At 51.9% G+C, this 14770-nt stretch overlaps 1 protein-coding gene across 5 annotated transcripts in view; it reads right to left on the minus strand.

Moving 5' to 3' along the window:
- Positions 1-392: 392 nt before the first annotated feature.
- Positions 393-14770, minus strand: part of NR6A1 (nuclear receptor subfamily 6 group A member 1) — a 198024-nt gene continuing 183646 nt past the window's right edge. For 2 of the 5 annotated variants that reach the window (XM_036022207.1, XM_036022210.1), the window contains 5 exons: positions 14452-14606; positions 12855-13082; positions 11309-11563; positions 4116-4237; positions 2290-2689 (listed from right to left, as the gene is read on the minus strand). In XM_036022207.1, coding sequence (XP_035878100.1) covers positions 2436-2689; positions 4116-4237; positions 11309-11563; positions 12855-13082; positions 14452-14606 — 1014 coding nt within the window. In that variant the 3' untranslated portion in view covers positions 2290-2435. Of the gene's footprint in view, positions 830-2289; positions 2690-4115; positions 4238-11308; positions 11564-12854; positions 13083-14451; positions 14607-14770 lie in introns of those variants that run through there. The other 3 variants (XM_036022209.1, XM_028520470.2, XM_036022208.1) reach the window with 3 other exon arrangements.

Consider the following 14770-nt stretch of genomic DNA (forward strand, 5'->3'; position numbering starts at 1 on the left):
GCGGGGGTCCCACAGCGCGGTGTGGGAACAGAAACCCGTCTCCCCGAGGGCTTGTTCGGAGGGAGGACACCTAACTCAGACTTGGCCGCTGTGCCCCGCTGTCTCCACGTCCACGCCCTCCAAAGGGAAGAGGTGGCCCCTATCCTCAACTCCTGCCTGGCTCCCACCGCCTCGCCCGCTGCGCTCCGCTCCGCAAACCTCCCCACGCCTCTTGGCCCTTTCGCGGCGTGTGCTTTTTCCCTGGCAGTTCTGTGGCTAGAAAAGGCAGTTGCTCTCTGACAGACAAACGTCCGAGTCTGCGGAGAACAGGTGGGAAAAGCGGGGACAGTCGCACCCCTCCTTTCCACTGAGGTAGTCGTCTTTGTCAACATTTATGGAAACAGTCATCTCAGCCCCATCCCACCCTCCCTCAAAATACAAAAAAGAACTATCTTTAAACAATGACAACACTGTAACATTAAACATCTTCACATTCTGTAAACTGCAAGGAAATGCATCGGCTGCATTCACACAAAAGCATGTGCATCGTGTTGAAGGCCATACATTCAACTCTGTCGTGAAATAAATATATAGAAAAATGAGCTTAAAAAAACAGACAAACAAACAAAAACTCTTCCTGCTATGGAGGCGGCCGGCCGAGCTGCTCCGAGGCCTCCATCTTGGTCTCTGGCTCTGGCTTCGGGAGCCCGTCCTGCCCGCCCGCGGCTCCGCGGCTGGCCCGAGGAGGGCGCCGGGACGGGTCACTCCTTGCCCACGCTGGTCTTGCAGGAATGCAGCACCACCTTAAAGAGGAGGGGCAGCTGCTCCAAGGGTACGTTCACCATTTTTCCTGGGAACAGGTGGGGAAAAGGTTAGCAGTGGCTGCTGGTGGGAGAGCGAACAGCGTTCCCCTCTTTCTGGGCAGGAGGAAGGAGGGTGCGGCCTCTCTGAGCGGCTCAGGCAAGGCAAGCGCCAGGAGCACCACAGAGACAGGCAGACTGGGCTGAGGTCATGACGCCCAGGCCCGCTCTGCTGCCCGAGGGCGCCCAGCGATGGCGCAGGTTACACTCATTGCTATTATCCAGGGAACACGTACGTACTCTGTGCTGGGTGTTGAAGTGCATTATCTCATTTAATTCTCACGATACTTCTGTGTGACAGATGTTACTTTCTATCTCCGTTTTACAGACGAGGAGGAATCTGAAACTGAGAAGTGTTCCTAGATGCCCTCTGAGAGCTCAAATACCACAAGAAACTTATGTCTGTTTTCTTCTTTTCCCCATGGATTCTCTAACCGGCGTTCTATAAAAATTGCTTTTCATGGTAGTATAATGGGTTAATAAAAGTATTGAGGAAAAAAGGAGGTGGGGGTGTCACAGGGGCAAACACACTGAGAAGTTCAGGGCTGAAGGGCGCACAGTGTCTGAACGGGAGGACTTCTCAGAGCACTAAGAGCCGCTGTGAATGTGGGGGCGCTGCTTCTCCCCGACAGTGCCTTCGAGTCACCTGGGAGTTCAAACAAAATCCTGATCCATCTCAGGGGGTGCAACCCAAGCATGGACATTTTTTAAAAGCTCCCCAGGTGTTTCCAGGTGCTGCCAGGGTGGAGAACACAGCTCTGGCCAGGGGGTATAATTACTGGCCTCCCTTTATTTCAAAGACCACGTGATGAGTATCTCATCTGGCAGGGTGTCACTTTGAAAATGCTGAGACATAAATATCAGAACACCCCCAAAATTCCAATAGCTGAGGTCCAGTTTACATCTGCTAGATTACTCTGGGCCCAAAAAGTAGAATACAAATTCCTTTGTCAAACTGAAAATTTTTTGCCTTCAAAATCGTGTCGCCCGATTTGACGAGAACAGTCTCCGTCCGGAGGTTCCGTGCCCGAGCTGCCCCTCAGCAAGTGCTGGGTAACCACGGACAACAATCTTCACCAAACCAAGGGGAGCAAAAATAACTAAAACTAGAATTCTATATTTAAATGGACCTATTAAAATGTCAAGCAGCTCAGCAGAAGTCAAGACCAGAAAAAAACAACAAAAATTCTTTTGCTAGCATAGGACTGGGGAATTATTTTAAAGATACTGCTTTAAATGAACGAGCCCCCCTCCAAACTTATGGGTGATTCTACGAAATGAGGTTCATTTTTAAAACTGAGTTGAAACCGAGTCACGTAAAACAAGACCCACTCTTTGACAGCACCCAGTTCAGGACCCAGGGCCAAGCCGAGAAGCTCTGAGCCGGCATCCCCGGCAATGGAGTGGCCGTGGTATCGCCGACACCAGGCCCGCGGAGAGTCGGCCTGAGGGTAAGTGGCCGAAAGCCACAGAGTGCCCCGCACCCCACGGGTGCCGAGGAAATGCTAGATTCTCTTCTCTACGAGGAAAAGTCAAGCTTCTCGTTGCAGCCTAATTTTCCTGAGGGCCAGGGTAGTACTGCTTCTATGCGCTCGGTCATGGGCTTGGAACGAGCATCCTGGAAACACCGCTCGACTTGTTTTCTTCACTAGCTACGAAAGGCAAGAGAGCTGGAAACCTGGCACCCAGAACGTTACCTGCAATATACCGAATCTCAGGTAAGCACATCATGAGGTCAGGAAAGCGGTTGGGCTGGTGCGTGTACTTATATTCAGTGAAGTCCTGGCAGATGTACCAGTATCGCTTGTTCAGCTGTTCCAGCTGCGAGGCGCTGGTCAGACCCCTGATATCTGTGGAGACAACCACACGGGAAGTGGGAGGGGCTTTCTACTGTGGAAGAAACACCAGCTCCTCGAACAGGTGCGTATTTCAACAGGGAGTTCTTAAACATTATTACAATAGGGGATCTTTTCTCTTTCTGACACGGAGGAACAGAGTTCTAGATCAGGGAAGAAAAATCAGATAAAGAAGGAAAAAATGATACAAGATAATCACTGGACGGAGCCCCCAGCTCCGATACGAAACAGGCACCAGTAGATGCGGAACACTTAACCGAGTGAATAATCTACCTTTCCTACTCTATCCTTCACGGTATCTTTAAACTTGCCCTTTGCAGGTACCTACATGTTCATACTTGTTCATATACTCCCATTGTCTCCTGTGTTTCTGCTCACACTACTGACATCACTCCACTTCTTCCTATTAATATATAGAGTTCTCTCTCTCTCTCATCTCCTTACACACAAACACACACACTCCTACCCCTTTTTTATACACAGAGTCTGGGTGTTCTATATACAAATATCACCCAGCCTTTGAGACCCAACTTAGACTTCTCCTCTTCTACGTGGTTGCTACTGACATCCCCTCATCTGAGGCTCAAGCAATGTGTTACGTGCCTCCAGAGTGTATTTCTTGACACCAGGGACCTGGAATCTGTTTCTCAGTGTCTTTAATCCTCAGCACAGGCCCAGGCCTAGGGGAGGCACACAAAAGACCAGATAAGTGCACGAATGGTGCAGGAGCCGGAGGAGGAGGCTCGGCCACTGTGGGGGAGGAGAAGCAAAGAGGAGGGGACTGACAGCCTCTGGACGAGGCAACTGAACACGGGACAGATCACTTTTCATGTTGCAGGCAGCAAAACAGTTCTCCAAAAGCAGAGCACTCATATGCTACTTTGGGGAAAAAAAATACAAATTCTCCTTCTCACTCTGGTCCTCAGCTGCTACCAAGCACCACGTTGCAGGCAATACTCCACATGGATCCCGTTCAGTGCACTTCTGATGAAAAGCCATACTTGATGTGCACGTGTGAGCTTCCGTGCACCCCCCTCTGCCCTGCAGGGGCCGCCAGAACCACTGCCAGCCTGTCACAGAGGCTTATCTCCAACAGTTTCATCACTCTGCTCTTCTTCAGTCACTGGTAAACTCGGTACACATTTTAAATGACGCATGTACTGTCCTTGATGTCTGCGTTTAAATGCATTGAAACTGACTAAACAAAGCGAATCCTCTTTCTTCCGCTATGAGTTATAGAGACTGTGGCATTTGCGTTTGAAGAAGAAACCCAAAGCGTGCCCTGCACCAATGACGATGAGGGAAGCACAGGCCTTCCAAGCCTGGCACCCACGCGGCGTGCCACATTCTGTGTGACAGTCCCGAGGGGCGGGGGCGTGAAACGTGAGGGGAAGTATTCACAGCAGAACAGGCCACTCACCTTGATTTAAGAAGTTAATTGCTTTCATGCACGCATACTCCTCGTTGCTGACCTTTAGCTGGTGGAACTTGTGATACAAGTAGATGAGCCGCTCGATCACCTCCATCCCTTCGTCACTGAATCTGGGGAATGGACAGGGCTGTGAACCGTGGGCTCTGAGAGCCGCAGAGGCCAGGGACAGGAAGACAGAGACCTCTGACAGCTCCCTATGGCATCTAACACAGGAAACGGACTGAGGCTGGGGGAGATGGAACCCAGGCTGTGAAGGACAGGGGGATCCACGGCTTGTCAAGGGGTCCGGCAGGTAACCCACACAAGCTGCTGTGCCCAGGGTCAGGTAGGGTTGACCAGAAAGCCAGTCCCATCACATAAAAGCTATGGAGACCCTGGGGAAGTCATATGACCCCTCTAAGCTTTGAGGTCCTCCTCTGTACAATAACAGTGCTGGACTGCTTGGGGCAACAGGGGCTCCTAAGGAGGTTTGGGATGTGAATGTGGAAAATATGACATCATTAATATGCTGCTATTGTAGAGGTACGGCTTCAGTATCGGTGGCAGCTGCCATGGTGACTCCATGCAAGCCTCTGCCACAATGCAGAAAAAGCTGCTGACTGTGTTTTTGAGGTTCACTGTTTCCAGCAGGGCTGAAGTTACGTGGTGAAGATTTTTACTGGTATCCTTGACTTCAGCTAGGGATGGAGGGAAACATGAAAGTCTCTGTGCTGGGCACTTTATGTGTATTATCTCATTGAACCTTCTCTCCTAAGGGTAGGTGACTATCATTACCACTGTACAGATAAGAAACCCGACGTCCAAAGACTAGAAGGGACTGGCCCATTAGCATGCAGCTAGGTGGTGGCAGAGCTAGAACTGGGATCTGGGGCTAATTCCCCAAGGGAGGCCTTGGTTTTCCCAGTATCCAAGGTGGCATCTCACAGCAGAGAAGGCTCAATGCTCCTTTCTTTGGGTTAGAAGTAAGCTCCTTGAGGAAAGACCAAGTTTTTAGGCAGAAGAGCACCAGGCCAGGGGACTAATATTCTGGGTAATAGCGGGGAATGTCTCATAACAGAGATGGAAATATCACCAAACCAACGAGCTAAAAGCTTAATGAGGAAGTGGGAGTTTATAAAAGCTGGGGCCAAGCCTAGTCTCCCCCTTCTAGGAGTGGACCAGGGAGAGCTCCAGACAGGTCTTAGGTGCAGCTCAGTCACAGGGAAGGTGTTCAACCCAGGGCTGCTTGCTGGTGACCGCGTTCAGATCTGGGTACCGAACATAATCGCACAGCCCTACGCCAGGCAAGAAGGCTCTCACTAGATAGGGTCCAGAACCCCTGTGCATGTACTACTGCTTTCTGCATTGACCTTGTAGGCTTCGCAAGGTCCCGGGGAGAGCCTGGCAGAGGCACCTGGACTTCTTGAGCACCAGGGGGAGCCACAGTGACAGCTCCTTCCGCTGGAGCTCCCGCCCTCGGCCTCAAGGTCTGGCTCCCGGTCGGCCTGAGCTGGGGCTTCTCTGGTCAGCTGACTGGAAGTCTGATGGCTGACTCTGCTTCTCTCTACTCCTGGCCCAATGGCTTTTTACAACTTTATGATATTTTCCCAGGCTGGCTGATAAGACATTTATATTGGAAAACCACTGTAAATAAACGTATCAGCCACTGCACCATTGGTTGAGTGTTTGCTGCTCGCCAGGCACTTTGTTAAATAGTCTACATACATTATTCCTCTGGCTACTCCCCATAAACCCCCCAAATGGACGTGATATAATCCCCTTTGTTCACACGTGGGAACAAAGGCTGACGGGTTATTATTTCTTGGGCCCCTGCTGTGTTCTTCCACTTGACGCTCCTGGCAGCTTGTGAGGTCAGTCACGTCGCCTCAGGTTAAGGGTGAGGCAGGAGAAGAGGTGCCTTCCCCAGGAATGCCCAGTAAAGGCATGGTGCTGCGCCAAGGTTTAAGCCATGTGTTCTACTTCCAGGCCTGTTGCCTTCTCAGCGCCACACTGCTCGCTCCCTGACTGCCTTGCTCTTAACCGGCAAGCGCGGGAGGCTCCCACATGCTACCACCACTGGGCACCTCAGGGGCCCTGCATTCCCACAGGGACTCGGGCCAAGCCCGACCCAGGGCTGCCCCGCAGGCTCCCGTGGTGTCCAGACCTGCAGGGGGCAGTGTCCCGGGGAGGGATGATCCCGCCTCATCACAGGACTCAGCTGGCTACTTCTGTTCTCGAGAGGAAAGGGTCTTTAGTGCAAACTCCCTCCAGTATCTGCTTGGAGGGGTGGGGTAGGCGGAGCAACAGTGTCAGTGCCGTCGTCTGGTGGCTGAGCAAGCAGTGTAGCAAGCGAAGATAACGCTGTCTCCCTTAATCAGCAGCCTCTCGCCCAAGAGCTCGCTCTGGCACTGCAGAACCTGCAGGTGTGTGGCTGTCAGCCAGACCCCCCAGCCAGGACTGGCGTCCTTATTCCTGGCTGAGTCTTGACCCGAGAGACACAAATGAGCTCCCAAGTGCCTGGCCTGAGCGCGTGGCCCCAGCTCTGCCTTTTCTCTCGGGGAAAGCACGTATCTCTTTTCCAAATTTCTTAGGACAGGCTACCATCATGGACCCGAGGCGATGGTGGGGGGATGGCAGCCAGCCCAGCAGCCCCCACTCAGTATCCACGGCCTGACTGCAAAGCTTTCCTCCACACCCCGCATCCCACCCCTTGATAAACAAACTGTTCTCTGTTTCATGGGCCGGCTTTCTCCTGCAGCCGTGCCTCCTCCACATCTGCCCACTCCACAGTTCCAACGCCCCTGTATTCCCCGTCTACAAATTATCAGCATTCAGAGCCAGAAAGTTGGACAAACACACCCATTCTTCTTCTGGGTTCCCGCTACACAAGCACGCCAGGACAAGGAAAACATTCCTGCCAGGATCCCCCAAAGCACTGGACCATTCAGGCAGCAACTGAAGCTGACACTGTGTAAGTTATGTGCCTCGAAGGGGGCTGAGAGGCCCAGTTGTCTCCTCTTCATTCAGCTACAGGCGCTTACGCTCAGAGGGAGTCACCAGCCCCAACCTCAGGGTGCCGCCACCTCAGCACCGCACAGAGACTCCAAGGTGAGAGGTGAGGCTGTGGCTCCAGGCCCCTCCTCCAGGAAGCCCCACTTCTGAGGGGGCCGAAGAGTCCAGTGCAGAGTGATGGCGGAGGGAACGGGGTCTGGAGCACAAGAGATCTAGGCAATAACCTCAACTCCATCTCTCTCCAGCTTTGTAACCTGGAGTTTTCCCCTCTCCGAGCCTCGTGCTCCTCCCCCGAGGAACGGGGATGACAGTGGTGCAGCCTCTCAGGGCGGCGGGGAGGACTAAAATAGCGTGTGTAAAGCACTTAAGATGAAATCTGGCACAATAAGCAATGTATAAGTCTTACCAACTATCATTATTAATAGCATCAGCACCATCGTTCCCACTACCACAGCAAAAAAAAAAAAAAAAAAAAAAAAAAAAAAGGAGAAAAGACTGTGTTTCCTAAACATTAAAGCTAGGGTACGAGCAGGAGCGCTGGGAGGGAAACTTCCAGAGACCTGGCAGGAAGGCAGCCCATGCTCATGAGGAGCAAGGGCCCATTAAAGCCCATCTAGCGCAAGGCATCTCCTCCCGAGAGTGAAGGAGTCCTGATTAGGGCCAGGAGCAGTCACTGGCTGGTGCTACAATCTGCTTTAAATCAAATGCACCCGGCTCACTGTCTGATAACAGCCTGATTAAGGAAAATGGGCCCCATAAATTTGATTCAATATTGGGGAAGAGAAGAGGAGGTGGCCATGCATCATCTGGGAAAAGCCCTTTCATGACAGCAGGAACTCACTTGCACTCAGGAGCTGTGAAAAAGTGAGGGCGCTTGGGGGAGCGGGATCGTGCAGGAGCGGGCAAGGCAGGAAAGAGCTACGGCCAGTTACAGACTCCGCCACGCCCTGGGTCTCTAGAAGAGAGGGGACTGCTTCACAGTGACGAACTGGACTCCGGAGGTTCTCAGGGGTCCATTTCCTCTGACCTCTTGGGCACTTCCACACGCATCTCAGACTCAGCCGGCTCCAATCAAATTCAGAGCGGCTCACCTCTCAGCCTGTTCTCCCCCGGCTCCATTACCTTGGCTAAGAGACAGGTGCCCACCTGCCTGGCAGCACCTCCGACTCGCCTGCCTACTGAAGCCCCACTGACTTCACCTCCTTGCCCTTTCCTAACTCAGTGCTGCCTGGCCCCGGCCTCGTGGAAGAGCCTCCGCCCCAGCCGCCGCTCTCTGGCGGTGCCCATGCCAATCCCCCCTGAGCTTTACAGCTGCAGGGATCTTCCTGAAGCGCAACCTGACCGCGAAACCACTCCATTTAACAGTGTCCTGGGGCGTAACACTACTTACACAATAAAATCCAAAATCTGTGGCTAGGCATTTGAGCACCTTCACAACTTGTCTTTTCTGTCCCTTTCTCTCCAGTCACCTGCCCCCCCGCTCATTTCTCTGTCTCAGATGCATTCTCTCTGTACCCTACTCCACAGACTGCTTTCAGTTCCCTGCACGAAGCAACCATCCAAGATCTCCAGCTTCTAGGACTTTGTGTTACCCTCATGCCTTCCTCCTGTTCTCTATAATCTACCAAGAAAAATCCCCCTTCGAGATGCAGCTCAAATCTTTTCTCTCTGGCGAGCATTCCCTGATAAAGCAAGCAGAGGCGCTCACTCCCCAGCCTATGCCTGGAGTCCCCCACATGCCCCTCCACCGCCGCCAACACCACCCCAGGCTGTAGGCTGTACCTGCTCCTACGTGTGTCCCAACGCCCTAAACCAAGAACAGGGACTCTCACCTCGGAGTCGGAAACCATGGCTGCATCGTCTGTCATCCCAACACCCCTCCCGCCAACACACAGTGAGTGCCCAGGAGATGGGCATGGAATCAGCACTAACGTGGTAAGTCTACCTCGCATTTTTCCATTGAAGGCTTCCATAATTGAATAAGGGTCCTAACAATAAATCTCTTTCTTTCTTTCATTAAGATTTTATGTATTTATTTTTAGAGAAGGGAAGAGAGAGAAACATCAATGTGTGGTTGCCTCTCTTGTGGCCCCCACTGGAGACGTGGCCCGCAACCTAGACATGTGCTCTGACTGGGAATCGAACCTGCGACCCTTTGGTCGCAGCCTGCGCTCAATCCACTGAGCCACACCAGCCAGGGCTTAATCTATCTCTTATCCCCGAACTCACCTGAGAGCTCAGCAGCAACATGTGTTTGGGTCCCACTTGTTCAGAAGAACTTTCTGTGATGACGGAAACAGTGTATATCTGCACTGTCCAACATGTAACCACCACTAAGTGCGTGTGGCTACTGAGCACGTGAAATGTGGCTAGTGCAAATGAAGATTTGCAATTTCAGTCCTAATTAACTTTAATTAAATTAAAAAAGCCACCTGAGGCTAAAGGCAACTATACTAGACAATGCAGCTCCAGATTCTCCTTGGTAAAGAAACTCCCTAGGAAATGTACCTTTCCTCACTTACTCAGCTATTGCTGGGCTCTGCCTTGCTCTTGGGGTACAAGGAATTGGATCAGCGGATGGGGTGCCTTATGAAGCTCAAAGCCACGGAGAGCCCTGCATGACCAGCGATCCCTACCTGCCTGTAGAAGGCCCCGGAAAACCCGTCACTCCAGAGGGAGTGAAACCCACAGGCTGACTTTGTAGGCAGCCCGGGGTGCACTGGTAGAGTCCAGACAAACAGGGAGGCCGGGCTCACGGGGCCAGCTCTGCGAACCCTGACAATATTAGAGCCGGCTAACTGCTATCCAAACACGCCGACGGCCCCGAGTTACAGAGCAGGAGATAGGGATTTGATGGAAACAATGAATTAGAGGCCCAAGACAAGGGGTTAGGTCATTCGCAAAATCAGATAGCTCTGTTTACAGGACAAAGTGTCAGCTGGGTTCAAAACTGTCATGTATAGATCACCCCGAAGCCAGTAGGCATCACTCAAAGGGAAACATTGGAAAACCAGGGGAGAGAGTCAACACCCAGACTCCTCCTCCCCTCAGCGGAGCACAGGGCCCTTGGGGGTCTCGGAGCTTTGCTTTCAGCCGAAGTCTCGGCTCGTCTTGATGCCGTGCGACTGGGTGCCAGAGGGGGGCACACCCCAGTCCCGTGTGGAAAGCGTGGGCATTCTACCCTCTCCAGCTTTCACTGCGGGGTGTGTGTCTTCTTCCCTCTTTCTCGGTGCTCTGGAATCCCCATTTTCCCACCATTTTATATTGTCCAATAGAGGTGAATTATCTAAATATCTACTTAAATGTTGCTTTAAGCTTTACTCTTCACACGGTTAAGTCAGTAAGCCAGAAAGGTCGTGTCGGCAGGTCACCCGTCCTGACTCCGGTGGCACCACGTGCTCCCGGTCTCCGGAGTGAGTGAGTGAGTGAGGACCTGCCCTACACAGGGGGGTCAGGAGGGTGCCGGCCGGCCGGCTGGGACGAGACTGTCTGCTAGGAAACCGTGAGGAGAACCACAGTCTCCTAGACCCCTGCTCCTACCATCTCGCTGTATCTCACATGTGGCAAAAGAGCCTAAGGCTATGCAGTGGGGCAGGCACAGGTTCAAATCCAGGCTCTGGACTCAAACTCGAAAACCCTCAAGGGCAGATCTCTCTCTGAACTTTAGTTTTCTCATCTATAATACAGGCGTAACCATACGTATAGTGCTGGAGGCTATGCTAAACGAGTAAGACAATCATAAAGTATTAAGTCCAGTGCCTGGAACGCAGCAGGTGCACCACAGCGAGCCCGGGCCTTGTTCTCAGACGGTAAAACTGTATCCTGGAGCCCCTCACTTTGTAAGATAAGTTTAGATTTCTGTTTCTCCCAGATTCATCATCTTACCTCAGAAATCCAGGAGTGATAAAAACAACAGCTCAGCACTCTGCTAAGCTTCACTGCACAACATCATTTACTTCTCACAACTGCCTTGTTGGGGAGGTTGTTATTATCCCGTTTGTTACTGGTACTGCTACCATCCCATTTTATAAATTCAGAACCCGAGGATCAGAGACTTGACCAAGGTCACAAAGCTAGTCAGTGGCAGAGTAGGGCTTTTAATGCCCAGGAGTGCCAGGCAACCCTGCTGCCCTGCAGGGATGACAATGGTCTGGTTGCTTGGGAACGCCTCCTTAGCCAGCAGTCCTCACCTGTGTAGTTCTTCATCAGAGGGCGAGTACTTGGCAGTGACGTCAGCCAGCTCCCCAAAGATCTGCTTGCTGTAAACGGTGAGGGAGGAGAGCAGAATTAATTCCTGCCATGTGGAACTCAGGAGGCACGTGTAATCCTTGATTGAGAGCTCGCAGAAGAAAGGCAGTTTCTTGATCCAGGCAATCTGCCTAAAGAGCAGCTCGTCGGCCAGGCGGCAAAGCAGGGCAAACAGCTCCGCCTGGGTCACAGAGTACCTAGAGGGCAGAGACGGGGGCCAGTCACTTCCAGCAGCTAGAGGGTGAGGGTGGGGGCGCAGGGAGAGGAAAACCCTAGGGGCACAAAGGGGCTCTGGCAGTGAGCTCCAGCGCCCTTCAGTTCAGTCTGAGAAAGGGGCCGGGCTGGAGCTAGCAGCAACCTCAGGGCTGCAGAGGCGGGTGTGGTGAGAAAGGGCTGCTAAGGAGAAAGGAGGCTTAGAAGTTGGTGCAGTTATCAGGGAGTATGGCTTTTAAAGTTGGTGTCCACTAGTGCTTCATGCATTAGAGAAAATTCCCAGTCACTCCAGCAGTTGTTTTGGCAATGAGGGCTCCAATGGGGGGATCTGGTGCCCACCAAATACAGGGACTGGCAGAAAAATGAACCTGGGGCCAAATGGCTGAAAAAGAACAGAACACATTCGGAAGCTGTTCCTGCTCTCACTGCGCCCCCTGGTGGTGACAGCTCAGGAACTGGAGTTAGAGTTGCTCAGCCCTTGTAAGCTACTGCAGGATGCAAAGAGCAGGGCATTCCTCATCTCTGGGCTGGATCTCAAGGCCCCTTGGCGTGACTCTTCCTCTCACCCCTGTGTCCAGATTTATAAAGCTTTTGTGTGGCCTTCTTGTAGATATTTGAATTTTCTCTCTGAAATTGGAGTCTAGCTTAAGAAACCTGAGGGTACTCTTCATAGGGGGGTCTAAAGCTCGGAAATACTCCAGCGGCACATGCTCCAGGCCAAAGGAGTACTGGGTGCAGCAGTGGATGGGTCTGAAGACCGGACCATTATCTCCTCAGGCCAAGCCGACAGAGGGCTGAAAGAGCACTCCCTCCATCCACCGGGCCCACACACAGCACACACGGCCCCAGGCCCCCATGGGCACGTTGGCTAGGGATGCAGGCAGCCTACGACCGGGTAGTGCCTTTGGCGTCTTGTTAAGGAGCCTAAACCTGATGTGTGTCATCCCCAGAATAACAGCTCATCTCTGGCTCAGAAGTGCCCAGATCCACCCCACGGTTTGGCTTACCTAGGCCCAAGTAGAAACAAAAGCCCTTTCTCCTAATTCCATAGGGATTGATTAGCAGCCCAAACTCTATGAGAAAAGATGCGCAGGAGAAAAATAAGGGACCACTGACTTCAAAAGATGAGCACCGACTTACCCTCTGGTGCTGAGTCATCACTCACTATCCCTGACGTACTCTGAAGTCTGTGATAAAGCAGCCAGGGATGGAGGTGGGTGTGGGGTGGGGAGCGCTTTGAAGCTGCAAGGGCCGAACAGGGCAGGGCTCACTCACCCATCCTCGATCAACATGGGCGTGCCCAGGGGCTCCAGGTCCTCGGCTGACACCAGCTGGTGAATCAGGCTGTACGACTGGGGATCCAGGCTGCGAGCTTGCGGGGGCAGAAGCGGCGAGTGGGCGGAATAGCTGAAAAGGTGCGGTATGTATTGATAATGAGGAGGCACAGACATCCCCATGTACTGCTCCCTGAAAGCCATGAATCCATTTAGTTCCGCGGACCTACTGGAGAGAAAAGTCTCACGTCAAGCAGGATCTGGCAGGGGTGCTGCCTACTCAGAGGAAACGGGCCAGAAGGTGGCTCAGGTGTTCTTCGGCCACGTCGTCTGCCTTCATTAAGCCGGGGACATAACGAACGGTGACACGCACCTCTCCCCTATTAGACAGGGACTCTGTGGGTGTGTGCACATATATGGTCTACCAGCGGACACCCAAGACCTGGCAGAGCAGATGCTGAATAAATACTGGCTAGATGAATTCTTCAGACGGGTGCTGCTTTTAGGGCTTTTAGTGGATATGCATAGACTATGATGACGAAGGTGGGTGTTTTATTTTTTTTACTGCTAAGAAAACTAAGGCTCGGACAGGCTAAGTGCCTCACCAGGCCACAAAACAAATCTAGTACTTAGAAAAAAAAATCTGGCATGTGGCAACAACTCCCTATACGTTCAAAGGACGGAACAAACTAAGGAACCGAATGGGTATAGGTTATAATGAAACATGAAGAAAAAAGCAGATTCTTATCTTCCTTCCCTATTTTTGGAGAAATCTAGCTTCTCTCAACCAATTAAAGAAAACCATCCTACAAGTTTACCTAGATGCACTCCTGTAACGGGGATCAGTCCGCACACCGTGGCCCATGGCCCGTTCCGGTGACTTAAGACTCACTGGAACACAGCCACTCAGTCCCTGACACCCTGTCTCTGATTATTTTTCACACTGTGGTGGCAGAGCTCAGTAGTTGAGCCCTAGACCACAGACCTTCAAAGCCTAAAGTATGTGCTACCTGGCCCTTACAGACAGTTTGTTGATCCCTTTTCTATAAGAAAGATTTCTGGGGAAAGAAAGCATTCTCTGGTAGCTGATGGCTTTATTTCACACCTAACAACTAACTTAAGTTACCATTCTTGAGCCCAGGGTCTCCAAACTGGTATTCCATGATAACAGCAGCAATTCTGACTAGGTTAAAAAGTTTCTCCTGTTTCCTAAAATTTATAAAGTGAAAATCTTCACTCCTGCCAAGGCAGAGAAATTATAACTTAATTGGACATTGTCAGTGTGGCTTGTTCACTTCAGTGATAAAGTAAATGAGAGGAAACAGCTCTAATTGAAATGTTGCGCCGTTCGGTGAAGCACGGACAGCAGCTACAGCGCTTTATCAGTCTGCAGAAGACACCTGCCATTTTCAAGGTCTTTAGCAAAAACAAGTTGCGAAGTGCTGCTTTGCATCATCCTGGACCCTACCCCAAAAGACTGAGGGAGCAGGAGCACAACTGCTGAGACGGACTAGCAGGAATACCCAGCCCAGAGGGTTCCTTGCGGGTCTACTATCCGAGTGACCTCTACATGATGCCGGGTTTGCCTTGAAGCTCACCTGGAGGACAGAGTGGAGCCCGGCGAGGGCTGGTTGCTCTCCGAAGCCCTGTTCCCAGGGGAACTGTGGTCGCTGTCCCCATGGTTGCTCCAGTGATTGGCCTCTTCCTCAAATTCCTGCCCAGACATGATCCTTTCAATCTCTTCCTCTGATATCTTTGACAAAGAATTGACACGTTAGACTGGGTGCTCAGGATGTCCTCTGTTCCTTTTTTAGGACTGAGAACTTACACGGAGATTCCCACACCCCCTGGAGAGAAACCCAGACACCCTTCTCCCTACCCCTGTACCCCAGGTCTCTCGCTAAGTTAAGACAGCTC

This window comes from Phyllostomus discolor, chromosome 3 (genome assembly GCF_004126475.2).
Source record: "Phyllostomus discolor isolate MPI-MPIP mPhyDis1 chromosome 3, mPhyDis1.pri.v3, whole genome shotgun sequence".
In the NCBI taxonomy this organism is placed as follows: Eukaryota; Metazoa; Chordata; class Mammalia; order Chiroptera; family Phyllostomidae; genus Phyllostomus; species Phyllostomus discolor.